This window comes from Bos indicus x Bos taurus, chromosome 1 (genome assembly GCF_003369695.1).
Source record: "Bos indicus x Bos taurus breed Angus x Brahman F1 hybrid chromosome 1, Bos_hybrid_MaternalHap_v2.0, whole genome shotgun sequence".
Classification (NCBI taxonomy): domain Eukaryota; kingdom Metazoa; phylum Chordata; class Mammalia; order Artiodactyla; family Bovidae; genus Bos; species Bos indicus x Bos taurus.
This window is the reverse complement of record NC_040076.1, coordinates 69,197,865-69,225,270: the sequence shown is the minus strand read 5'-3', so window position 1 is coordinate 69,225,270 and position 27,406 is coordinate 69,197,865. Positions and strand designations below refer to the sequence as shown.

General features: G+C 44.7%; 1 protein-coding gene across 1 annotated transcript in view; it reads left to right on the top strand.

Moving 5' to 3' along the window:
* Window positions 1-27,406, top strand: part of HEG1 (heart development protein with EGF like domains 1) — an 83,531-nt gene that overhangs the window by 17,517 nt on the left and 38,608 nt on the right. The window contains exons 2-9 of the mRNA XM_027536483.1: window positions 4,062-4,349; window positions 6,044-6,343; window positions 11,949-12,302; window positions 13,239-13,586; window positions 17,424-17,720; window positions 18,603-19,964; window positions 21,942-22,061; window positions 22,688-22,807. Coding sequence (XP_027392284.1) covers window positions 4,062-4,349; window positions 6,044-6,343; window positions 11,949-12,302; window positions 13,239-13,586; window positions 17,424-17,720; window positions 18,603-19,964; window positions 21,942-22,061; window positions 22,688-22,807 — 3,189 coding nt within the window. The remainder of the gene's footprint in view (window positions 1-4,061; window positions 4,350-6,043; window positions 6,344-11,948; window positions 12,303-13,238; window positions 13,587-17,423; window positions 17,721-18,602; window positions 19,965-21,941; window positions 22,062-22,687; window positions 22,808-27,406) is intronic.

Below are 27,406 nucleotides of genomic sequence, written 5' to 3'. Positions count from 1 at the left end.
CGAGTATACAATTCTAGTTTTTTCTCTCTCAGCACATTAAAAATATTTATCCACAATGGCTTCCATTGTTGCTATTGAGAAATCAACTATTATTTGAATTATCATCTTCTGTAGCTGCTTTGTCATTTTTTCCTCCTGGTTGTTTTTAAGACCTAGTGTTTGTGATTTTTCTGCCCTTTCTCTGTGATATGGGCTTATATTTCTTTTTATTTAGCTTCCTAAGGATTCATTTGACTTCCTTAGTCTGAAGACATATACTTTTTATCAGTTCTGGAAAATTCTTAGCCATTACCTTTTTGAATATTACTATTTTTCTTTTTTCTCATTTCCCCTCCTAGAACTCCAGTTAGATATATGTTGTACTTTCTCACTGTATCTTCTTGTTTCTTCATCTCTTTTTCATATTTTCTGTCTCTTCATGTCATCTCAGCATTCTCTTGTCATCTGTCTTGTAATTCTTAATTCTCTTTTCAGCTGTATCTAATCTGCTGTTGAGTTTCCTAATTTTAATTATTATTTTTTCATTCCTAGAGTTTCCATGCAGATGTCTTTCAATTTTAAGCCATTATTTATAGTCTTTTTCTCTCATTTTCAATTTTTTCTTATTTATCTTCATGGAGTTTTAAATACTTACATTCTTTGTCTGATAATTCCAGTAGTTGAAGTCTTTCTTGTCTAGTTTGCTGACTTTTGCCCACAAATGCCTTTTTCTTGTTTATTTTGTGATTTTTTTTTTACTGTGATTTCTTATTCCTTAGGATTTTATCCAATTTTATATAATAGGATTTTATCCAATTTTAAATAAAAAAATAAGGGGAAGGTATGTTCACCTACAGATCATTCGCATTTGTTCCTCCCTAGTACTCAGAGACACTGTGTATCAGCACCACTTTTTCCTCCCCATTAACAGTGTGTGTGTGTGTGTGGTTTGTGATATAATTTACATACCATAGAATTCAGCATTTTAAAGTACAGGCATACCTCCGAGATATTGTGGGTTTAATTCCAGACCACTGCAATAAAGTGAATATCACAATAAAGCAAGTCACATGGAATTTTTGGTTTCCCAGTGCATTTAAAAGTTGTGTTTAAAATATACTGTAGTCTGTTAAGTGTACAACAGCATTATGTCTAAAAAGCACAATGTACATATTTTAGTTAAAAATAATGCTTTTGGTACCAATAGACTTGATTGACACAGGATTACCACAGACTTTGAATTTGTAAAAAAAAAAATGCAGTATCTGTGAGTTACAATAAAATGAGGTATGCCTATATATAATTCAGTGGCTTCTAGTATATTCACAAGGTTCAGGACCACTTTTAAAAACATATTTGTAATAATTTTCTTTGGTGTATAGTTGATTTACAATGTTGTTAGTTTCAGGTATAGAGCAAAGTGATTCAGTTACGCAAATATTCATTCTTTATTGGATTATTTTCTCCTATAGGTTATCACAGAATATTGAGTAGAGTTCCCTGTACTATACAATGTGTTCTTGTCGGTTGCCTGTCTTATTTGTAGTAGTGTGATTTATCCCTTCCCACTATATTTCCCCTTTGGTAACTGTAAGTTTGCTTCTGATATCTGTAAGGCTGTTTTGTGAATAAGTTCATTTGTATCATTGTATCATCAAATAATTCCAATTTTAAAAATTGGAATTCAGAGAGGTGAGCTAACTCCGAAGCTGGCAGCTGCTCTGGGGCACCTGCTCATCATTTGTGACCTTGAACTTCTGTCCTGATGGCTACAGGGATGCAGGAGATAGGAGGGAGCCTGAGAGAAAACTCAGGCTATGAGTGATATCATATGATATTTGTCTTTCTCTGCCTGACTTACTTCACTTAGCATCATATCTCTGTAGGATCACTTTTAAATATACCCGTGGCTTGAGGTTTAGACCACACAGGTGTTCTATGTGCTGCACACCCACATAAGGGCTAGCTTTATGGTTATCAATTCTTGGGTGAGTTGTTATTTTTCTTTCACCTGAAACCAAGATTGAGGGGCCAGATTTAGTGCTGTCCTCTTCGGCAGGGCAGGTTTGTTTCTACTTGCCTTACACCCAAGGTATAGCCCTGGTCTCGACTTCATATAGGAGTTTTCTCTCAGGCTCCCTCCGATCTCCTGCATCCCTGTGGCCACCAGGACAGAAGATCAAGGTCACAAATGATGAGCAGGTGCCCCAGAGCAGCTGCCAGCTTTGGAGTTTAGCTCACCTCTCTGAATTTCAGCTCTCGGTTCATTTTTGACCTCACTAGATTTGCTTGCTAACTCAGCAATGCGTTTATAAGTATTCTTTAGAAAACATTTTATTCAGCGTTTTTAGTTGTTGTTAGCGGCAGGGTTATTCAGGATACTGCAGGACAATAGTCTACCTTTTAGTTTTGTTTATAGTGTGCATTTTTCCTGCCTTCTGTTTTTAGTCAACCCTCCAGGGAGACAGCATGGTTCAGTGATAGCCATGTCCTGTCTTCACGTGGCCATTCTCTTCCGTTTGAAGACTGGAATTCCTTGAGCTGATTGGATCGTGGGGCACCCATCTCTTGCTCCCTAAAGGAGACGTTGCTGCTTCCAGAGGCTCAGCCATTCTGACCATTGGCCAAGCCTCACACTCGTCTTCAGGCTGTAAATAGAACTAACTTCATTTCCTTCTCTTTGCTCATGGCTTACCAGTTTTGGAGCAAGGGTTTTAAAGTCCCTTCTGCCTCCTGACAATCACTTTTTTCTGGCTTCTTTTGAGAATAACTTATCTCATTGTGCCAAGATGACCAAGAGGGTAGGGAGGGCATCTTCAGATCCTTTCCCTCCTCTTGGGAGGTCAGCTGGCCTTTGCAGCTCAGAGAGGAAGAACAAAGGTTACATGCTGTGTGGGTTGCTCACTGCTGTCCATAACCCTAGAGTCGCACGTTGAACTTATGTACTTGGTAGCTGCCCTGGAAACACCACTCCACATCCCATTTCTAGCTGAGTGTGGACCTTGCCTGTCTGGGGCTGGGCCCGAGGGGAACTCAGATGCCTAGGAAATGCCCTCCTCCTTAGGAAGCTTCTGTTAATTATCACTTACAGGAAACAGAATAGGAAGCATGGAAAAAGTAATTCTCAAGGGGGTTGGGGAGGAAATGATTCCCTTAGGAAAGGTCATCAGAATCTCTTTATGGAAGAATTTATAATCAGCACCCCTCCAACTCCAGTCTGTGCGTCATTGCTTCAGGTAGGAGTGGATCAGAGAGGGGACAATGTCGAAAACCTCTGCTCTAGAATTGCACTGTCTATATGGCCTCATGTGGCTATTGTGCCCTTGAAGTGTGGCTGGCAAATTACTCTCTGGACTTTAAAGGTTTAATTCTGAAAAAAGAATGCAAAATATCTCAATAGTTTTATATCAGTTACGTATTGAAGTATTATTTTGAATATGTTGGAGTAAATAAAATATTTGTTAAAATTATTTTCACCCATTTCTTTTAAAAATGCGCTACTGTAAGTTTTAAAGTTACTTATGTGGCTTGCATTTGTGGCTTACTTTATATACCTCTTGGACAGGGCTGATCTAGAAGATAACTTGCTCCTTTGGTGTGTGTGTGTGTGTGTTATATTTTGAGTTGAACTGTAGGTTCTGCCTGCAACATTTGCTGGTCCAATGGCTGGCCATTTTTGTCTGACTCATATGGATAGAAGTGACTTCATTCATCCCTGCAAAGCTTTCTCAACACCAACCTCAATCCTAAGCAGAAAGAAAAATATCATTCCCAAATGGGAACATAAAAATGGGTTTTTCAAGGAGCTATGTGGTCAGCAATAACTTCAAATTGGTCTCTTTCTATCGATCTTCATCACTTATTCTGTTTATTGTAAAATTTAATCCTGTATAATATTGTTGCTTTCTAATTTCTTCCCCTGGATTGCAAGAATAATTACTGTTGGAGAAAAAGAAAGGTGAAGTTATTCTCCTTGAACCCACTTCTCCATTGATGTATGTGCTTACGTATGTTTTCTGAAGGTTCAGTGCTCTTTTTAGAAGGCAATAAGTTCTCACTGATTTGTTTTCCTCTTGTTTCAGCTGTTGTAAAAAACCACTGGCTAGAAAGCAACACTGAACCCCAAATAGAAAACATTACCTTTGATCAGAATCAAGTGGACTTTTCAACAGTGGTCTCCAAAGAGGGTGTCATGGTGCAGACCCCCAGGAAGATCCATCCTTCTTTGGATGCTCCAGAAAACATCACCTTACAAACTGAAACAGCAGCTGCTAGAGGAATAAATGACTCTTCAGGGAGAACAGAGTTCACCGTTCCCCACTATGGGCCTGGAAGAACAACGACTCTGACTTCTCAGAGCAGCACCTTAGGTGAGTTTATGCTAATGACACTATTTCGTGCATGAATATCCAGTCCTGGGAAACCAAATATCTGATGATCTCTGCCTTCCCCCATCCTGAGTCATGATGCTCAGCCAAGGGTCCTGGGACAGAGAGGACCACACTGTTCCTTAGGCTCCACCTGTGGCTCATTGTGGTTAATTGAGTTGTAAGTATAGACCAGGGGAGGGTGCAGATTTGCTGAGTGGCCTGACCAATCCTGTGGAATCTACATTCCACGGCCATACCAAATCCACACCACATTGGCGGTCCTGCCACGCTCAGCCGTCTCCTAGGTACCAGGTCTGGTGGACTGCTGGGCTGTGTTGTTTGTGTTGACGTAGCTCAGATGGTTGTTCTTGTGCCAGTCTGCACAGCACAAACTGTTTTGCCATTTTTAGCAAAAGATTTCAATAAGGGGCTCAGGCTGGATGAGCAAGATTTGATTGAAGAAGCGAAGACAAAGAAAGCTAGCACCGACTAGATACCCACTCATCACCAACATATCTCGTCTCTCTATTCTCACAGCAAGTGATAAGGTCACATTGCTGTCATTTTAGGAATTTGGAAACTGAAGCTAGAGAAATCCATCAGTCCAATGTGTGCAGGTCAGACAGTTAACGGGTTTCAGAGCTGAGATTTGAGCCGAAGCCTGTGTATCTGAGCAAGGTGGGAGGGGTGGCTGAGGAGTGCAGTGTCCGGGTCATGTGAGCGAAGGTACAGAGGAAGGAAGAGAATGTGGCCCTTTGTGGATGGGGAGGATGTAAGTCACACACACAGGAGAGGAGCAGCGGGTAGGACAGTCGTGTGGGTGGGGTTAGGCACAATTAGCCAACACTTTGAAAACCAAGCAGTTTTGATTTGGTGTGATGGGGAATGTCACTGAAGATTTTTGAACAAGGCAGTCACATGATTAAAGTGAATTTGGGCAGGTGCATCTGGCAGATGGGTAGACGATGTCTGGGGTGGGAGATGGAGCAGAAGTAACCTGGAGCCCGGAGAGCACCCAAGCAGACACAGAAAGCCAGATACCAGGTGCTAATGTATAGCCTGGTGTTAACGTATGGTCTGGTGGCTTTGGGGATGGAGAGGAAAGAATCAGTAAAGACTCTTCACAAAGGAAAACTGATACGCTTTGGTGATGACCTAAAGGAAGAGGCTGAAACCATCAAAGATGACCCATCCCACCCCAGTGATGGGAGGTCTGATTGGGGGACTCAATTCTGTAAAGGGTATGTAGGGCAGAATTTTACATTCCATTTGTGAATGGTGGATATAGAGCTTAGAAACTGTATGTGATGCTGCCTGGGTTTGTTGGTCATTCAGATTGTGGAAATTTTATGTTAAATTTAAGTAAATTCTGGGACCAGCTTTGTGGAATGTGAGTGATGTGTCATGATCCAAAACCGACCTCTGGTTCCATGTCATCTGATATTTAGCTTCTTTGTGCTCCTTTGTTGATAATTTTACCATAAAATGCAGAGTCTTTGTTTGCGAGATCTGAAAACAGCCTTTGTGTGAGTCTGTGGTCTCTGCTTCAGGAGGAAATTTTTCAAAGAATGAACAGTTGCTCCTAATTTCTTCTCGTGTCTGTTTTATAGAGGTCAGAGGTGAGCTCACTCAAAGATGGTTCAGACATTTGGAAGTCTGCTGGTGGAATGTTAATTGTCTCTGTCTACTTTCAGCCTTGGGAAAGCGTCACCCGCCATCCAGCAGTTCAGGGTCAGAAGCAAGAACTGCCCCTCTTTACATGGAGAGTGGAACATCCTGGGGTTCCCCGGCGGGGGCACAGGGGCTCCCCGAAGAAGTAACTGTGCACACCCAAATGGCTGCCACTTCAGTTTTGAGCCAGTCCTCTCTCCCTGCTGTGGAGGGGGGAGAAGAGACAGCACTCCCCAGGCAGAGAAGTTCCTCAGGACCAGAGCCCTCCTGGCCGCCTCTCTCCAGGACATCGGCTTACTCCCCTCCTTCTGACCATCCCTCATGTGAGTGCTTCTGTCCCAGCTTCACCCTCTGAAGTCATGTAGAATAGAAATAAATGGCCCTGAATGTCCAGCCAGTTACATACTCATCACAGGGGCTAAGGAAAAAGACTTTAAGCACCAGGGCAAAGTATTGGGGGTTAAAAGTACAACCTGCACAATTTATCTCGGTGCTGAGTTCATTTTTAAAATGTGTTTTCTTTACTTGTATAAGGAAGAAAATAATAGTTGGTCTGGTAGCTGCTCTAGACCTTTCTCTCCACCAGGCCCTGCTTTTTCCCCTTTCCCCCACATACACACATACACACACAGCCAAGACTGAGAGTGGTGGTGTGTGTTCTTGCCTAAGAGACCAGTTCCAGGGTGAATAAAATGGTGAACATTGTGCCATTCGACAGAGAGTTATATTTGTATTTCCTCATTATTGCAAAAATGTTTCTTTCAATAGCAAAGATAACAGACAGTTTTCTCTGGGCATCATTTCAAGAAAACCCATACAGGCAGGTGTTTGCAAGGTTGCAGTGGTGGATCCCCGGGCCCTTTGTGTTCCAACCCCTGGCCATCAGTTAAGTCTCCATGTAGGTGTCCCACCTCCACTGAGCCTTTCATGAACCCTCTGAGCCATGCACCAGGTCACGCTAGCTTATCCTTATCCATCTTCACCTTCTACCCAGCTGCACTGTAATCCTCTGAGGACACAGATTGTGACTGTTACTTCTCTTAGGTTCCTCTGCCCCACAGTGGGGTGCAGTTGACGAGGAAGGGGATGAGCATGTGCCAAATGTTACAGGGTACATCCAGCCACAGGCAGTGCTGGAAACTGCCCAGCGTTTCTCTTCTGTGAGATTTCATTCGGAGCCTGTGCGCACTACGTGTGTTTCCATCTGCGTGCCGTGGGGAGCAGGGCCGGAGGGCGGGAAGTATCCTTGGGAGCTTCAGAAGTTGCCATTTCAGAGGATATTAGAAATACTTTACAGGACTAGGGGTTCCAGTTTATGTCATCAAAGTGAAAACGGAGATCCTCTCTGGAATACCTATTGAAAGCAGCCCATTCCCCTTTCATATACTCTATATAGTTTCCTGCCAACTGGGTATGTGTATAATTTATGATTCATATTTTTAGGGGATTGCTTTTAAAATTATTCTTAAACGTTGGTTAGATTGGATAAAAGCTACGATCCTTTCCAGCTTCAAAGTCCTGTGGTTCGGTGGTTTAAGAACCACTTTATGAAATGATGGAAAGGAAGCATTTTCTAGGAGGCTAAACTCGACTCTGGTCAGGGTCATTTAATATTTATACTTTAAATTCAACCCACTGCTGTGGTATATTTATTGTGGTATATTTGAAAATCAGTCTATGTTTCCAACGACTGGCTTTGACTGTAGTCATCTATACTTTCAGAAAAATATTTAGCCCTCCAATTCCTTCATCCTTTTAGAACATTATACTTTTGATTTTTGAAGTGGTCTACCGTATCGTTCCTCTTCCTTAAATCCTTTGCTGAGCATTGCACTTCCTTCTTAGTGAACCAGTTGTTCTATTCCAGGTAGAGTCCCACCTCGCTCTTAGATACTGGAGGGGACTTGGGGTGCTGTTCAATGCAGGGAGACCCAGGCATTGAGGATGTGACTGCCAGCCATCTGGATCTAGCCTGCTAGCCCCATCCTGCTGCAGGGATGTACAGGGGACATGAACAAGGGCCTGAAGCCATGTGGAGATGAAGCTCTGCTTTATTATTTTTGTTTATTTTGTGTTTTGGCTGTGCTGGGTCTTCCTTGTAGTGTGTGGGCTTCTCTAGCTGTGGCACATGGGCTTAGTTGCCCCTCGGCATGTGGGATCTCTGTGCCCTGACCAGGGATTGAACCTGCATCCCCTGCCTTGCAAGGCAGACTCCTAACCACTGGACTGCCAGGGAAGTCCCAGAGCTCTGCGTTATTCTGAGTGCTGGGCTGGTCCCTGCTAACCTGCTAACCAGAGCTCTAGTGTATCTTCTACCTCCCCTGAAACCTGAATTTTGAGATGTAGATTTCCTGACTGTGGGATCTAGGAGTTCTAGGCATGCAGGCAAGAGTGCTGAGAAAGCCAGCAGGACTTGGCAGACACAGACTGGGAGTCACCCAACCCAGCTGGCCTCTCCGAGGGGAATCGAAGCCAAGAGGGAGTGTGGCGGGGGCGTGTACTTTGTGACACTTGGCTGCTTTGTCACTAGTGAATGTGACCCTGTGAAAGTCCTGGCACTTGGATCAGTCAGAGGACTGATGCTGCTCACTAGGGCCTGGGGAGGATGGGGGTCCTTATTCGAAACATGAAGGGATTAGACCAGCTGATCCTGAAGATCCTTCTAGTTCCAGCATCTGTTATTCCAGACACATCAGCCTTTGTATTCTGTGACTCCTTCACTTCTCATTCTGCTGCACACAGATGTACACACAACATAGCCTTTCTGAGGCTTGGGTAGCCAGGAGTTGCCTGCTTTCAAAAATAAATTACATGCTAATAAATATATGCATTAAATCAAGTATAGGCCTAGACAGCTAACTCAGATTTTAAAAAAAGAGATCGGAAGCCATTTGAAACTTTTTGCTTCCTCCTTTTTTTTTCCTTCTCTACTTTTTATATTTTCTCGAATGACCATGTGCTATTTGATAATTAGGGGGAAAAGTAAGCAAAGCAACTAATAGGGAAAAAAGTTCTCTTTTAAAGGTGAAAAGAGATATGTGTATGTTGAACTATGTGAGAGTGGCTACAGTTGAGCACTAAATTTAGTACCGAGCTTCCTGGAAACCAGGGCACAGAGGGAAACTGGGTTGGGTATGATATATTGTCAGATAAAGTGAGTAATACAATTTCATCCATAGGCTTCAGTGTTTTGGGGGCAGTACCTTCTAAGAGGAATTTTATGTAACGAATATTGAGGATCATAATAGAAAATGCCTTCAATTGCTGTTTTGTGGAAATTGTGCTAATGTTCTTTAAAAGGTGACGTTTTCTATATATACTAAATAGGAGCAGAGGGTGTGGTAATGGATCTCAACTCATGAAAGTGTTTCTGTGGGCAGCTGAGCTGATATGGTCCAGGTAAATTGCTCTGTGGTGATTTCACTTTGTAGAGGAAGAGAATATAAATAACTCAGAAGGTTGTAGATTTAGCAATACCCTTGCCAAATATCAGCTGCTTCAGCAAGATTTTTGGCAAGTTCTGGGTCACAGCCAAGTCGAGGGCAAGCATCGTAACATGTGCCCGAGGCTCCAGTACACTGTGTTGTAATGGGAGAGGGACCTGTGTTCTTTCCCCAGAAGAGCAGGTGTTCTTTTCACCCCTTATTATAAATATTAGGGAATTAGCTTTTTCTGCTCCAAAATGGATGGTCTTCTCATTTTTGAATGGCTGCTTCAAGGGTAGAAAATGAGCAAGGAAGGGCAATTATTAAATAATCAGCAGTGCTGTTCTGCTGATTATAAACATAGCACATTTCCCCCTAGATGTATTCAGCAGGTGCGCATTTGGTAACATAAGTGGTGACTGTAGATTAGTTTGACCAAGCCTTTTCTCCTTTTGTTAAGAAGCACCAACTCTGCAGAAGTATTCACACTGCTTAGTAGCTTTGCTGTGAGGACTGAATGGGATTATACAAATAAAGTCTTAGGCAGCACAATCTGGAGGTCTACGTAAAGTATGGCACATTGTTATTGGTTGAAAAGGCAGCTTGTAATACTGATGATAATGAAATGGTGAAACAGTGTTCCGTGGAGCCTCAGGGTCAGGGAAAACCTAGCCGTTTTCCTTTTGTGACTTTCAGCGGTTGTGATGTTTACGGTTGTATTTCTGAGGCCATTTGCTTTGCTGGACAGGTATTCAGGCTGAGTCCAATAAAACCATCACTGTGCACTGAGTCGATGAAATAATGCAATTTACTGGGAATAGAAGTGTTTTGAAGGAGCACTCAGCAGTCCAATGGGGCTGTAATTGGTGGATATAGATGGTGACTCTAACGAAGTTAGGCCCAAGAAGCGAAGTAGGTGAGTGAGGATTTGGGACATGTCTGTGTTGTGCTTTGTTTTTTTTTTTTTAAATACTGAACCTTTTTTGTTAGTTTGTAGCAGAGAAAGGCTTAGTTCAGGGTTAAGCAAGGAGAATGGATGGCTTGTGCTCAAAAACCCCAGGTCCATTTGTTTTTGGTCTTAAGTAGGGATGGCTATAGGCGGCAACTGTTTTTGTTTCCAGGTCTCTCTCTTCCTTTGATTTAGTTACTGGTTTTATGGATTGCCTGCGTCTTCCTTGTCTCCCTCAAGGTCCAGCAGCCAGAGCCACAGCCTGTGTTCTAGGTATACCTGGTTCTGTGGTTTGGTACGAAAGTAGAAGGAGCCTTTTTGTTTCCTGTGCTCGCCCTCTATGTGTATGTTTAACTTTTATCTGTGCTTTTGTTAGGACTGCATGTTGGACTGGTCTTCAAAGAAACGTTTATAATGAGGACTTTATTTTTTTTCCTTTCCTGGGTCATAATTAACAGTTTGAAGCTTTTCATTTTATAGGTATAGAGAGTACTTTTTAAAAAATTTGGCTTAAAAAGAGAAAAAAAGCGCTCTTCCTTCTTGCCTCTGGGTCTTCTTGCCCACTCACCAGGCTTCCCTGCAGTTTATTCCTGTTTGGCATGAGGCTTTCAGTGCACCCTTCTGGAGGTCATTTCTCAGGGTGTCCTTTGGAAAGTTCTTTGTGGAAGGGAACCACCAGCAAGCCACTGTACTTCTGTAGAGCAGACTGTCCACTTTGACCAATGGTGTGTTACTCAGCTCTTGAGGCTCTTGACAACTGTTCCAGTGTCTGCCATCCATTTCATCAGAAATGCTGTTCCCAACCTGGAGTCCTTGGGACCCGCTGGAGTACTGTGTGAGCCAGTCTCCAAAGCTTCATGAGGTTAACTCCAGGGATGGAGCCTGTTGCTTTTGGGTGGAATTAAATCAAATCAGTGGGGTAATGATGAGTATCTCCTGCTGATTAGAAGCTCTGCTACTTAATAAATGCAGCTTGGTTAATAGTCTTTTGAAATGTCAGTTTTACAATGGCCCTGAGGTGGCAAGTAATAAAGAACTGTCGCTGGCGGCAAGGCTGGGAATGACTGTTCTAGGCCACCATTGTCCCGACTGTGGATGCAGAGCCCAAGGCCTCCTCGCTGGGGACACGGTCCCCTGTAATGCACCCACTTTTATGCAGTTTTAGGTATAGGCTTTAATCTATAATAGCATTTGAACAAAAGGCTTACGTGGCTAAAACAAAACAAAACACAGACTGTGTCACAGTGGTCTGTCCTATATAGGTTATAAGGTGGACTCAAGAACAGAAGTTTTTAGCTTCTTCTATATAGACTGACGCAAATCGGGTCTAGAGGCTTTCTGCTGTCTTCCTCTTAGCTTGATCTGAAGCTTTCTCTGTGCTCAGTGAAGGATCTCATGCTTCTTCACTTAGCTCTGTGAAAAGAGGGAGAATGAGTTAGGTGTGTTTATCTATTAGATCCATATTACATATATTCACCTACCAAAATGTAATTACCATCATTTGTATCCAGATATACCCTGGCTAGTCTTAAAGCATATTTTCTTCCGTTCTAGCTTCTGGAAGTACAGAGGATTTAAACAACTCTACTGCTGTCCACAGCTCCTCGGTGAGTGGGACAGAGAGTGTCCATGTTGCCACCACGTTCCCCAACAGTGTCCAAAGGACGCCCCAGTCTTCAGCCACCAGTCTGCGACCTCTGAATGAGACAGAACATTTCCCCGAGGACTCTGAAATTGCCATAACTTCATCATCAGTCCATTCTTCCCCGTCGGAGGCAGAGTTGAGAAGAAGCAGTGGAGTATTCGGGAGCCCAGGGAATGGGGCATTCACAGAGCTGTCCACAGAAATTGCATTTGGTCCTACATCTTCCAACATCTCAAGGGAATTTTGGCAAAATGATTCTCCAAGTAAGTCTTCAATCTCTATTTGATCTATTATGGACATTTAAAAATTGTTGAATTTTTTCAAGGGGTCACTTCAAGACCATTTGTAATCTTAAAAAAAAAAAAAAAGAAAACAGCTGTTTTCTTGGATAACACTATCTCCTTTATCTGGTAGACCACATTATCACATTTTGATTTTCAGCCCCATGACAATGTTGTGAAATTAGTGAAACAGGCATCATTCCTCCTGCTTTCTTGTAGGTGAGGAAACTGAGGCTCAGCTGGTTTAAGGAGTGAGTGCGTGATCTTTATCTCACTCACCGCAGAGCTGAGACTCCCACCTCCGAGCTCCCGGTGCTGATGCATCTTGTGGCTCTGCAGCTTCAACTGCAGACTGAGAGCTGGCCGCTCTTTAAAGCCAGCTTCAGTTATCTTATGTACAGATCATCTTCACAAATAAATCTGCAGAGTATGTAAATATACTCCTCAAGTTCATGGTTTTAGTGAGCCCCCATGGTTGATTTTTTTTTTTCTTTTTTTGTGGTATTTCAGAATTAGAATAACCTTTATTTATAATAGAACTGCCTTAGGAAAATACTGACTAAGCATAATATTTGGGCACATTGTGTTTGATGGACGTAGCAGCATACTCACTGGCTCGTACTACCCCATGTTTTAGGGGAAAGAATAAAACACTCAAGCCTGTAAGTTACTCTGAGACTTTGCACATGCTGTTTAAAAGCTCCGCTCTTCACCAGTTTTTGGTATTGCTGTCTTATTGACACTGAATAGTTTTGAAATAATTGTTTAGAACATGGAAGTGTACGTCACGTCACACATATAGTAAACACTGTACAAGGTCCTTGCAGAGGGCACCTTCTCTTGGGGAGCTCATGTCTTAGTTGTGGAGGGATCTCTCTTACATCCACTTAATGGCCTTTTATGTCTGACACCTTTCAGCCTCCGGAGGACCCCAGCTGGCCAGTGGCTCTGGCTCAGGGAATGGCAGCCCTGTGTCTCAGACAGAAACCTCCTCTCGGTCCATCCCACCAGTCAGAGGTGAAGAGAGCACCGCTCTCTGGTTTTCCACCGGCAGCGAGCCCTTTGCAGGTGCAGCAGGAAGCTCCACTTCCCATCCTGAGGTTGTGAATGCTTCGGTTCTGACCCGCTTCTCAGCCTCTGCCCCACAGTCTCAAGGAAGTGACCCAGCGCTGTATGAAATGAGCTACTCTGAGCTGGCCACCGAGGCCTTGTCTTCATCCTCCTCAGAAAGTCTGGGCTTCTCGGCACCTCGCGGGGAGCGCTCGAGTGAGTCTCCATCCACGGAACCGCACCCCGAGGAGGGTGGGGGGCTGCCTGAGCTTGATCTTCAGTGATAATGAAATAGTTCTGCAGGCCTCTCAATATCTCCAGGCCATCCTTCTAGCTGGTTGATACCCATATACCTGTATATTCCCCAATTTTTCTGTAATGTCTCCAAGATGCTGCTGTTATCACTTGCCACACACGGCTCGGGGACTTCTCTGCAGTGTCCTTCCAGCCCTTAGAGCTCACCCCACACCCCCATGCTGCCGCCATCACACAGCTTCTGGAAGGTGAGAGTATCACCTCCTCGTGAGTGGTTGTTCACGCCAGGTCTGGGCTTTCATCAAGAGACATTCTCCTTTCCCCCTTTTAAACAGCCTTATTGTACTATATTTCACATTCTGTACAGTTCGCCCATTTAAATGTACAATTCCGTGGGTTTTGGTATAGCCACAGAGTTGGGCCACCATCACTACCATCTGATTCCAGAACGTTTCCATCATCCCAAAAAGAAACTGTGCTCATTGTGGTCTCTTCCCCATTCTCTGCTCTTCTGGGCCTCTGACAGCCATGAATTTACTTTCTGCCTCTATAGACTTGCCTACTCGAGATGTTGCTTATAAATGGAACCATAAAACGTGTGGTCTTTGTGTTTTTCACTTAGCATCAGGTTTTCAAGGCTCATCCATGCTGTGGCGTGTGTCCGTGCTTCATCCCTTGGTACTGCCAAATACTGTCCCACTGTATGAATGTGCCACATTGTAATGTATACCTTTATCAGTTATACCTATATCAGGGTTGTTCCCACCTTTTGGTTATTATGAATAGTACTCTTGTGAACATTCAAGTACATGTTTTTGTGTGCACAGATGTTTTCTTGGAATAGCCAGGTTAGATGGTAGCTCCGTTTCTGACCTTTGAGGGACTACCAAACTTTTCCAGAGTGGCTGCACCATTTTGTATTCCCACCAGCAAAGTAGGAGGGTTTTAGTTTCTTAGCACCTTTAACACCATTTGTTGTTGTCGAGCTCTTTTGATTCTAGCGAGCTGACTCATTGGAAAAGACCCTGATGCTGGGAAAGATTGAGGGCAGAAGAAGAAGGGGGCAGCAGACGATGAGGTGGTTAGATAACATCACCGACTCGATGGGTGTGAATTTGAGGAAACTCCAGGAGATAGTGAAGCACAAGGGCTCCTGGTATGCTGCAGTTCGTGGAGTTGAACATGACTTAGCAGTTGAGCAACAGTAACAGCAGTCCTAGTGGAGGTTAGGTGGCGTCTTAAGTGGTATTGGATTGCAGTTTTCGCAGCTAACTAGTGATGGTGAGCATCTTTTCATGTGCTCATTCACCATTTGTATATATTCTTCGGAAACTTCTGCTTAGATCTTTTGACCCTTTTTAAATCGGGTGGTTTATCTTTCTTTAGTTGAGTTGTGAGAGTTCTTTATATATTCTGGATACTTGTCCTTCATCAGAAAGATGATTTGCAGTCATTTTCTCGTATTCTATGGGTTGTCTTTGAACTTTCTTGCTGTTATCCCATGAACAGCACGAATTTTTTAATTTTGATGAATTCTAGTCTGTTGCTTTGAGAAAACTTTTCCTTTGATGTTCCTTTTTAAGCATGTTTTGGAAAATATTTTGAAAACAATTCTCATCAGCCTTATCAATGTAAATTGTATGTTGATAAACCAAAAACGCAGTAACTTATCATTTAAGCTGATAATAGGTTTGAATTCTTACCTCTCTACCACTAACAGTGGAAGCTCTTTCCCCTGCTATTGAGTTCTGTAATTAATGAGGAAAATTATTATTTACTACTGATGTGATATGGAAAAGCATATGCTTTGTTGTAAAGAATACCACGTGTGGGTGGAGACTGTTTGTGCTGTTCTATGTCCAGGCATGGAAAACACACTCTTTCTGTCACTTAAACACAAGGTATCCTTTTCTGCCCTGCCCGGTGGTCTCAGAGGTTTCGCCTTCGCAGGCCTGGAGTTTACATCCCACAGAATTTCCCTCTTCCATCTCTTCAGTACCCTACACTCTGCAGTCAGGGTGCAACTGGTGTGTGGACAATGTGACCTCAGTGTGAGTGGAACGTGGGGTTCTGAGGCACCAGATAAGGAAGAGCCATGATCCTGAAACCACCTGCTCTGGGTTAACATTAACGCTTTCTCTTTTCTCCTTGGAAGCACCCACAGCTCACAGCTTCTGCCGTACAGCTTTCAGATTTCTTCCTCCCTTCCTCTGAGTTCAGGTGCAGCCCCTCTGTTTCAGGGCATGACTTCCCCCTGTGTTAAGTCTATCAGCCTGAGAGGGGTGGTTGGCCTACATTCTGTGTAACATCATTGCAGGGCTGTCCTCCTTGTCAGGGAAATTGTGGTCAGGTATGCTCAGCTCTCCAGCTTCTCCTGGTGGACTTTGCGTGGGTCTCTTTTAAGTCCCCCCGTGAGGGTCAGATCACATCTGCAACCAGGTCCTGGCTTTCCTGGTGCTGCCCCAGCTCCCTGTGTGTGCCTGTGCCCGTGTTCATCCCTGCCGATCAGTTCACACAAACCTGTCATGAAGTGAGGGCTTCCTGGGTGGCACTAGTGGTAAAGAACCCACCTACCTTTGCAGGAGGTGTAAGAGATGTGGATTCAATCTCTGGGTTGGAAAGAGCCCCTGGAGGAGGGCACTGCAACCCACTCCAGTATTCTTGGCTAGAGAATCCCATGGACAGAGGAGCCTGGGGGGCCACAGTCCGTGGGGTTGCAAAGAGTTGGATACGACCGAAGCCACTTAACACTAAGCATCATGAGGTGAACTGACCTTATACTCAGCTTTACATCCATTTTCCACCAAGGTAGGTCTCTCAAGGACTAGACTGACTTAAGAATTGGCATAAGAATCAGAAAAGTGCCATTTTTCTCATTAGATCCAGATTATGAAGCAGTTAGGCCAAGAAGAATTGGTCCTCATTTCCCTCATTTCTGAAAAGAAGGATTTATTTGATAATACTCTAAGATTCTTTAAGTTTATAGCATAAAATATATACCCGAGAAAAAGGAAAAGGATATTTATTCATGTGTCACCTATTCCTATTCAGTCCCACCAAGAAAAAAAAAAAAAAAAAACCAAGCCCACCCATAACCTCTAACCATGATGCCGTTTCTCACTAGGTGCTAGGGTGAGGAGCTGCCCTGTAGAATAACAGCACTGTAGCATGGCGGGCCTGCATCCATCAGCTGTCACTGGTCCCACCGGGAGGTAGAAGCCTTGAGGGTAGTACCAGCCTCCCTCCCCGATCTTGTCAGGTGGGAAGCTCCAGCAGGGTTAGTTTTTTGCCCACTTAGGTCTTCACTGGTGGCTCAGCTGGTAAAGAATCTGCCTGCAATATGGGAGACTTGGGTTCTATCCCTGGGTTGGGAAGATCCCCTGGAGAAGGGAAAGGCTACCCCGCTCCAGTATTTGGTGGACTGTGTCGTCCATGGGGTCGCAAAGGGTCGGACATGGCTGAGCGACTTTCACTTTCACTTCCCCCCACCACTGCCACCAATTTCCCTGACATAAACACTGTTTACTATGTATCACCAAGAAGAAATATTGTATCGACCCTGTTCACTGGAGTAATGAAACTTATCGTAAATCTAAGTCCCGTGAACAGCAGCGCTGATCCCGCACTGCCTCCGGAGGTTTCAGTCACTGCTATGTTAGCAGGAAAAACACACAGGTTGGGTTTTCACCTCGTCAGTTTCAGACAAAGACCCTGAGAAGGCGGAGGACAGGGTTGTGGCTCACACAGCCCCGCTGTACACCACACTGACCAGCCCTCCTCTTTCCTGTCCTCTTGTAGCCACCGAAGACAGTCCTGAGCTGGGTGCTGGTACCAAAGCTGAGGAGGGGGCTTCCTGGGGAGTGCCTGGAGTTCGCACCCACAGCCCGCACACTTTGGCTACGTTCGCTGGAGTTGGGGAGCGCACACTGCGATCTCTCACCAACCGTAGCACGACTTCCGGGGATGTGGAGCGATCGATGGCGACAACTGGAGAAATGGAGAGTGCCACACAGCAGGGAAACATGACGGTGACTGGGGACGCCCGCCCGGTCTCGGGGTCACTGGCGGCCACAAGGACCTTCGGAGGGCATGGAGGTGATGGGCAGGATCTCTTTGCATGTTACCTCGGCATATCTGTCAGTTTGCTTGTGGTGCTAGGATGATTTTGGCTTCCCTGGTGGCTCAGATGGTAAAGAATCTGCCTGCAATGCAGGAGGCCTGGGTTCCATCCCTGGGTTGGGAAGATCCCTGGGAGAAGGAAATGGCAACCCACTCCAGTATTCTTGCCTGGAGAATCCCACGGACAGAGGAGCCCAGTGGGCTATAGTTCATGGAGTGACAAAGTGTCAGACATGACTGAGTGACTTGTCTGACATGACATTTTCACCTTCACTTTCTAGAATGAGTTTGCTGTCAACCCGGAAAGTGTCTTACCAGCTCCCTGTGAAGAGCACTGTCTGGGTTCTCCCACCTCCCTACCCCTCTCCTCCCCCACGCTTACCTGAGACATTGGCACTGCTTGTCCGCCAGGATGCTTGCAATCAAGGAGCCCGGCCGGGTTGTGGCTGAGGCCAATCTCCTGGGAAAGAAATATCTCATTATACAGAATGGAAAGTTGGGAGGGTTTTCCTTTTTCCATTTAGGCACAACAATTGTTCTATTTGGGGTCTTAAGAGCTTTTCAGATACTAATTTGCTTTTATCAAAAAAAAAAAGTCTGTGGAAGGAATTTGGACCTGTTCCCTATTATTTGGGGCCCCGCTTCTCTTTTATTACCGTTTCCAATGCTGCCACTATGCTCTTCACAGGAGGGCAGGTCCATTCAGACCCTGGCTGCCTCCCTGTACAGTCTCTCCAGAGAAAGTGTCTCTTCCCCGGGGGGGCGGTTCACGGGCCGGACACTGAAAGTCTGTCTCAGAGTGCAGGTTCACAGATGCCTGTCTGATTGGCCTAACTGCAGTTTTTTTTCCCTTGGCAGTGACTGGGATTAGCTACGATGGAGCGAGCAGCACAGATCCTGATTGCAGGACCTCCAGTGAACACACGAACTATACCTGTGCTTCATCTCCTTTCACCAAAGGGGAACGGACACTACTGTCCATTACAGACAACAGTTCATCCTGGGATGGAAGGGAGACTTCCACCTCTTCCGTTAAGATCTCAAGCTCTTTGAGTTCAGACTCTTCTCCCTCTTCTCAGGCTCAGACCGAGAGGAGTAACGTCTCATCCCACCAAGGAGAACATGCTCAGCCTTCCACTGGGGCGCTGGTTCTGTCCACGGCCAGCTCTCCGTCTCACACACCCACCCTTAATACGCTGACCACTCTGGTTCCTCGGGACACTGATGCTAAATCTGTTGGTGGTGCATTATCATCTTCTTCCTCGGAGCCACCCTTGCCCCTGCCCTCAGTGTCGCAGTCCTACCAGTTCTCATCAACCTTGCCATCTGCTGGGGCCTCCACTCACCGCCTGCAGTCCAGCCCTGATGCGCCCACTCCTTTGTCCTCCTCGCCTCCACCCTCGTCAGTGTCCCTGACGGCGTCTGCCCCGGCCTCGCTGTCTGACTCACAGACAGCCCTCCCACATGCACCTTTTACCCCCGTCCTGCCCAGGACAAGGGATGCTCCCGTGACTTCAGTTCGGATGTCAGCAGTCGCATCGTCTATTCCTAGCAGTCAAACGGCAGATCCTCCTAAGAACCAGAGTAGCCCATACCTCAAGAACACCGTTACAGAATCAAAGCCACCAAGCCTGCAGACTCTGCCTGCGGAGGCCACGAAAGCTGTAACAGTGATGTCTACTCTGGGGATCCCTTCACCCCGGCCTTTCACAGACTACTCCACTTCTACAGACACTGAGCAAACCCTTCCAGCCACGAGCACCGACTTAGCCCACACGTCTCCAGCTTTGGCAGCCACCACTCCCGAGACCTCTCATTCTCCTGTGGCCAGCCCTAGCCTCCAGTCAAGCACAGCAGCTCTGATGGGTGGCCCCACCACAGGACAGACAGTGGCCAGAGAAACAGAACAGACAGTGGTTCAGCTCTCGCCAACCAGTCCTGAAATTCTCGTGGTCCAAGTTACAACAGAAGGTGCTGTCACCACAGAAGAGAGCCCAGTGGATAGAGATGCTGCCACCAGATTGTTCCCCCTGACCAAAGAATCAACAACAGGGCCTGGCCCTATAGAAGACAACAGCCTGGCTTCACCTTTCCTCAAAACATCTCCTTCCCCCAGAACCACGCCTGTCTCTACAGCTAAGGTGTTAACTCCTCCATCGACCACCTCCACTGTGCGGAGCAGCACCCGGTCACCCACAGCACCGTCGTCTCCCGCTGCAGGTAGGGCGTGGCTGTGGACACGCCGAGGATTGCGAGGGGCTCTGGTGTGATCTCGGTGCTCTCTGTTGAATCACTTAAAGCAGGAAAGAATGCCCCAGTGACCATTTTCTCACCCTTTTCTCACCCCTGAGTTACAGAGGGCAGACAGGAGAAGATGCCGTTGGCTGTGTTGACACTAGTAGTGAGTAGCTTATAATGCCCCGTAATTGCGTGACCTTTTCAAGCATGCCTTTAACAAGGCCAGAGTGGGCTAGTGAAGTGAGATTGAAGGGTGGGAAACTGGAGTCAAGAAGCTTTACATGACTTGTCTGAGACACAGAGCGAGCAAGTGCCTGCTTCCAGATCAGAATCCCAAGCTTCTGGGTTAGTCAGCTGGTGCCCCAGTCACTAGGGAAGCGTCTCTTGATCCCCTGAGATTTCCCTAAGACTATGGCGCTGGCTGATAAATGCGGGTGAAGGGACATGTTCAATGAGAAGACGATGAACTGACCTTTCCCATAGTGACTGTGTGACATTGCGCTTGAGGTTATGTATCTCTATCCATGTAAAAGTTGCTGGGACAAGAGAAATAAAACCATCCACCTGATTCTTTGTCACTTAAGGACAGGGAATAGGGAGTAGGATGGTACCTCCTTTGATATCAAGGTCAAAATTTGCTGGATATTTAGTTTGTCTAGACTCAGGCAAGGAAAACTCTATTGATAAAAATGTGAAATGGAGACTGAAGGAAAGAGGGAAGAAGGGGAGGGCATTGGAGGCAGGTCCAACTAGGCAGCCATCATCCAGCTTGTGGTCCAGCCATAGAGCCCACGCAGCCCCGAGAGCCCTGATGCATCAGTGCCCGCTTCGTGCCGGTGGTCTGAGTGCCACTAGGAGATGAAGCAGGCTGCTGCTTCTGGCGAGTTTGCAGTCCTGCTTCAGGACTCACAGGCTTCATTTCCAGATGCCAAGTATATTCCAATATTAGATAGAACATAATTCACAGGTGTCCCTTAAAGCCGATTACAGCCCCTGCAGTGGTAACTGTAGACCAGTAGGAGGAGGATTGATACTGGCTGTTGCTATGTCTTTTGTGACAGAGCCCGTGGGTGCAGCATTTGGATATAGAGGTGCTGTGCACACGTTTAGGTATATCTGAAGTAGCCATGAGGAGCAAGGACACCATCTTCAGGTTTGGCCTATTTGTCTTCAGGGAAATTCTGGAGCTAGAACTCTTGATTTTTGTCTTCTTTTTCTCACTCTACCACTGACTTTTCTCCTTGGAGATCACTTTTCTCCTTCTGTTATGAGTTTGGATTTTTCTCAGTGTGTGTCGGAAACCTTTATTAGGCACTTACGGTATAACAAGTGTGACAAGGCCAGTTATAGAGACCAAAGCAGAGAGTGTGGTCACTGCCCCAGGAGCCGGCAGTCCAGGAGGACAGTGGGGCCTGGGCCTCGAAAGGGCCTGGCGGAGTCAGATGGGCTCATGGTCACACCGTGTGAAGAGAGTGCTCATTTGCAGGCTTTTTTCTGAACAACTGCATAGTTATTTGGAGACCCGTTTATAGTGTGAGATCTTTGGAAAAGAGAAAACTTGGAGCAGGGAGGATAGTTGATCAGGTGTCATGTCCCCCTTAACGTGTGTTTTAAATAGGCATTGTTTCAAGTAAAATTTGTTAAGTATCCCAAGGCAATGTCATCATTTCCAGGCTCAGGAATCTGTAAGCAGCATTCAGATTTGAACCAGCGCCTGTATTCAGGGATCCAGCTGTTTAATATGCCTGTGTGTACACAGCCAGTGCTGGCATCCAGTCCCCACACTTCTCTTCTGCACCTCCGGGAACCCATTCTATTTCGTAGTACGGCCTTTTCAGGGCAAGTACACAGAAATAAGCAAGAATCAAATATTAGCTGAGAGAGTTAAATATTTACCTAGAGCTGCCTTTTTACCTTTGCTGTGTGATTAACCGCTCTATTCTGGAAATGTGTTTTCAGTTAACAGCTGCACCACTCACCCTTGTCTTCATGATGGGAAGTGCGTTGTGGATCTCACCACACATCCTGGGTACCGATGTGTGTGCTCACCTGCCTGGCAAGGGGACAACTGCAGTGTGGGTAAGAAGAAAAGTCATCTGCGATGGTCTATAATGTAGTGCCACACTGAGGCAGGCAATAGGCTCCTTTTCCTCCAAAACATAGGGCAGTAAGATTTTTAAATTCATACCCTGCTTACTTGAAGTTTGGAATGCTTATGCATTGTCTGCAGAGTAATGTCAGACAGTGACATTGACAGGCCGCCACGGTCCGGCTGCCTTCTGTGGACTCTGCATTCCTGGACCACCCACGGCTCCCTGAAAACTCCCACAATTTACTGCTCTGACCTTCGTTGTGTTGGTGCTTTGGCCTAGAATCCCCCTACCCACATCTGCTTATTAAAGTCCTTCCAGTCTTTGTCCAGATGTTATTTGAAACAGTCCTTAATTCTCTCTCCCATCAAAATACTTACCTCCTTTACTTTCTCTGTACTTTCAAATCCTGCCTTATATTTATATTTATTTGTACCCCTGGCTTCCCCCACCCTCAGTAGACTGGTGGCCCCTTGAGAACAAGTGCGGCGTCCACTCGTTTCTGGTTTTCTCCACATCCAGTGCCATCTGGCCCTTGGAAGTGCTCCTTATACCAGATTATGAGTGTGCTGCCTGCTGCAGACTCACTGTGGTCCTGTGTTCCCTCCTTCACAGATGTGAACGAATGCCTCTCGAACCCCTGCCCACCCCTAGCCACGTGCAACAATACTCAGGGATCCTTCACCTGCAGATGCCCAGTGGGGTACCAGCTGGAAAAAGGGATATGCAATTTGGGTGAGAGAGCTCGTCTATCTTGGAATTTTCTCTGCACTACAATGTATTTTGCAAAATAACATTTACTGTTTTTCTCCCTAATCAAAATCAATATTTGCCCAAGGTATAAACTGAAGGAATATAGGAGTAGAAGATACTATTATTCCACCACTCAGAGATGTAGCACTCTATTTGCAGTCTTTTTTTAGTGTACATTATATTTTTATACAGTTGGAAGTCATATGGTATTTGTACAAACTTTATGTCTTAAACATTTTTCATGTTATTAAAAATATTATACAGACTTTGTAGTGACTGCATAAATATGCCATCATTTATGCAAACACTATTTGCTTAATGTTCTTACCCTACGGTTAGGGGGGAAAAAAGATCAAAAGGATAGTTCAACCAAAGAGTAAAAAAAAAAAAAAAAAAGAAAAAAATTAGGGAGAGGAAAAAAGAGAATAAAACCCTGATTGTCCTACCATATTCGCACATACTTTTCATTTTTAAAAACTATCTTCATGTTCTTGTCCACAGGTAGATAACATTTTTACAAAGCTACTGCCAAAATTGTATCATACAATTTGTCACATTTTGACCTTGAATTTAATAGAGTCCAGGAAGCTGGTTGGTTTTAGATATAATCTCCATTTTACAGGTTAAAAAGCAAACAACCCAAGTGAAAACTAAGGCCCTGCAAAGTAACCAGTGGCCCAGCTTCTGTAACTGCTTTGTGAGAGGCCAGGTTTGCAGCCCACAGTTCTTCCGTCACACAAGGCTGTGTTTGTCCTAAGAACTTTCTTGCACCCAGGGTGTGTAACCTGCGTTAGAATGCCAAGTTCAGTGAAGAACTAGAAGAAATTAGAAATGAGGAATGGGGTTATCGAAGATGGATAAGGGAACTGTCAGGTACAGTGACACAACTTGGAATCATCTTAAATCTCTTACTGTTGTATTTAACACAGAAAAAGTTCTTAGTAAATGCTTTTTTGAGAGAACAAATGTCTGTATCCTTTGAAATTGTTATTTGTGTGATTTCTACTGCCCATGAGCTGAGGAGGATCATCAAGACTTTTTAAGAAGGTGGTGTCAAATGACAAAACTAAAACAATTTGGTAACGAATTTGATGTCCTTTATTAAAGGGAAAGTAATTCATGGACTGGGGAAGTACAGGGCCTCACAAACCATGTGAGGAACACTCTTTTGGAGCTACTTTGGGCAAGAGTGAGTTTTACTGAGTGTTAAAGTGCTGCACTCAATATGCCAGCAAATTTGGAAAACTCAGCAGTGGCCACAGGACTGGAAAAGGTCAGTTTTCATTCCAGTCCCAAAGAAAGGCAATGCCAAAGAATGCTCAAACTACTGCACAATTGCACTCATCTCACACGCTAGTAAAGTAATGCTCAAAATTCTCCCAGCCAGGCTTCAACAGTACATGAACCATGAGCTTCCAGATGTTCAAGCTGGATTTAGAAAAGGCAGAGGAACCAGAGATCAAATTGCCAACATCCGTTGGATCATTGAAAAAGGAAGAGAATTCCAGAAAAACATCTTCTGCTTTATTGACTATGCCAAAGCCTTTGACTGTGTGGATCACAACAAACTGTGAAAAATTCTGAAAGAGATAGAAATACCAGACCACCTTATCTGCCTCCTGAGAAATCTGTATGCAGGTCAAGAAGTAACAGTTAGAACTGGACATGGAACAACAGACTTGTTTCAAATCGGGAAAGGAGTACATCAAGGCTGTATATTGTCACTCTGCTTTTTTAACTTATATGCAGAGTACATCATGGGAAATGCTGGGCTGGATGAAGCACAAGCTGGAATCAAGATTGCTGGGAGAAATATCAATAACCTCACATATGCAGATGGCACCACCCTTATGGCAGAAAGCAAAAAGGAACTACAGAGCCTCTTGATGAAAGTGAAAAAGTTGGCTTAAAACTCAACATTAAGAAAACTAAGATCATGGCATCTGGTCCCATCACTTCATGGCATAAGTAGATGGGGAAAAAATGGAAACAGTGACAGACTTTATTTTTCTGGGCTCCAAAATCACTGTAGATGGTGATTGCAGCCATGAAATTAAAAGATGGCTTGCTTCTTGGAAGGAAAGTCATGACTAACCTAGATAGCATATTAAAAAGCAGAGACATTACTTTGCTAACCAAGGTCCATCTAGTCAAAGCTATGGTTTTTCCAGTAGTCATGCATGGATGTGACAGTTGGACCAAAAGAAAGCTGAGTGCCGAAGAATTGATGCTTTTGAACTGTGCTGTTGGAGAAGACTCTTGAGAGTCCCTTGGACTGCAAGGAGATCCAACCAGTCAATCCTAAAGAAATCAGTCATGAATATTCATTGGAAGGACTGATGCTGAAGCTGAAGCTCCAGTACTTTGGCCGCCTGATGTGAAGAGCTGACTCATTTAAAAAGACCCTGATGCTGAGAAAGATTGAAGGCAGGAGGAGAAGACGACGACAAAGGATGAGATGGCTGGATGGCATTACCTACTCAATGGACATGAGTTTGAGCAAGCTCCGGGAGTTGGTGATGGACAGGGAAGCCTGGGATGCTGCAGTCCATGGGGTTGCAAAGAGTTGGACATGACTGAGCAACTGAACTGAACTGAGTTTTATAGAACATAGAAGCAGCAATGGGGAAACAGGGCATGATTGTCTAGGGTTGCATATCTGACCTTATGTAGAAAAAAGTTTAGAGCCCAGAGTTGGCTTCAGTATTGAGGATGGGCTGACTGATGCGCTGCATTACTAATCAAGGGGAGCATTTTAGGAACTTGAAAGTTGGACTTGCTGATGTGGCACCCCAGGCAGGTGTAGCTGCATCTTGGGGCTAGAAATGTATTTCAGCAACTTGTACCCTACTAAAATAAGGGTCGAATTTGAAAATTGTTTAAAATACAGGGATCAAGTCAAAGTGTTATTTTTTAAGGTAGAAAAATCTGAGAATATAGACATCAGTCAAAGTCAAGACATGCTCGTAACCTATTCCTAGCTGCACCCTGTAGGAAATAAGCAAGGAGTTTTCTGTTTAAGAATGGAGACGGAAATGATTTTATTTTGAAACAGTATGGAAAAGTATACTTGCCCAGAGACTCAAATGCCAGGTTTCCAGTTCCAGGGTCAGCATGTACAGCACAATGACTCCCTGAGCCTCAATTTCCTCATCTGTAAAATCAGATTACCACCTGCTCTGCTTCCCACTCAAGGATATTATGAAGAGCAAATAAAATAATGTATTTGAGCAAGCTTGGGAAGTGGTAGGATTCTTCAGATGGGAGGTGTCCTTTGACATTAGGTTTCTAATCTCTTGGACCAGAACTGAAAGCAATGAAAGTGATAAACTACTCTGAATACAGAGCAATAATTATGGGTCTTTTAAGAGTAAATCACCAGTGAAAAAATTGCCCTAGAGCCAGATGATGTAACTGCAGTGTGAAGATGTGACTATGCCTGGGGGACACTGTGGAGCCTTATTCACGTTCACACGGATGCAGAGGCCATGTTTACTGCGCTGATTGAGAAGAGATCTGTACTTGCCGGTTACCATATGTGTGTTTCTGCACAGAGAGTCTGGGTGCAGACCTAGACCTGAGGATGGAGTGGGGGGACTGTTCTGGAAGCCTGTGTGTGGAGTGTCCCACAGGCACCGTGGATCAGGAGGAGAGCCGCTTACTGTGTTAACAATCATCTTTCCCTTTTCAAGTCATTTAGCTTCATTGTTCATAAACATCAGAGGAACATGCAAATTAGAGTGTGCTGAAACGCTTTCATTTGGCCAAGAATGTTTTCAAAGAGCTCCCTGCTGCTCAGAAAGAGTCCTAAGCAGCTGGCTTCACTGAACTGTAGAACAAGCAAAAAGATGTTAAATAAGGATTAAGGGCTTTAGACAGTAAGTATACGATGTTAAATGTTTTCCCTGGCTCATTTGTGGGCCTTTTTCTTAATTCAGCAGGCAAGCTTTCTGTGAAAGAGCAGCTTCATGGGTTTCTGTGTTGAGATTTTTTTTTTCTTGTCCAGAGGGAGAGATAAGAATTTAATCTAAAGGAAGATAAGAACCAGATATAAGGCAGGCTACCCTAATTTTTGATTGCCTACCCATTTGTAAGTTCCATTCCCCTCAGGCCCAATCAGCACAAATTGATGTTAACTGGAATTTTATTTTAGGAGTGAAATGGACCTTGGAAAATGGGGCTACATGCTTTTGTGTCTGAACCCAATGGTATCTTGAATATGGGTTGTTTTCATATACAGCTTATCATCATGGAGTCTGACAGCTCCCTGGGGTGGGGTCCTGCTGCAGATGTTTGACACCTTTCTCTGCAGCCACTTAGTTGCCCTTAGACTGTTGGATTCCTCAGGGGTCTGTGGGTTTAGGGGGTAGAACACCTTGGAACATGGACGCACGTGATGTTAAATGTTAATTTTGGCCCTTGGGAGCTGGGTGATCCTGGGAAGTAACCCAGCTTCTGGAAGCCTCTTTTATCAGTGATAGAACAGACATTTCCTCTGAGCAAGAGGAATAGGGATTGGATAGAGGTGACTAATGAGAAGAGGAAATCAGAGCACACCCTTGAAGTTAGGGCTTGCTTACT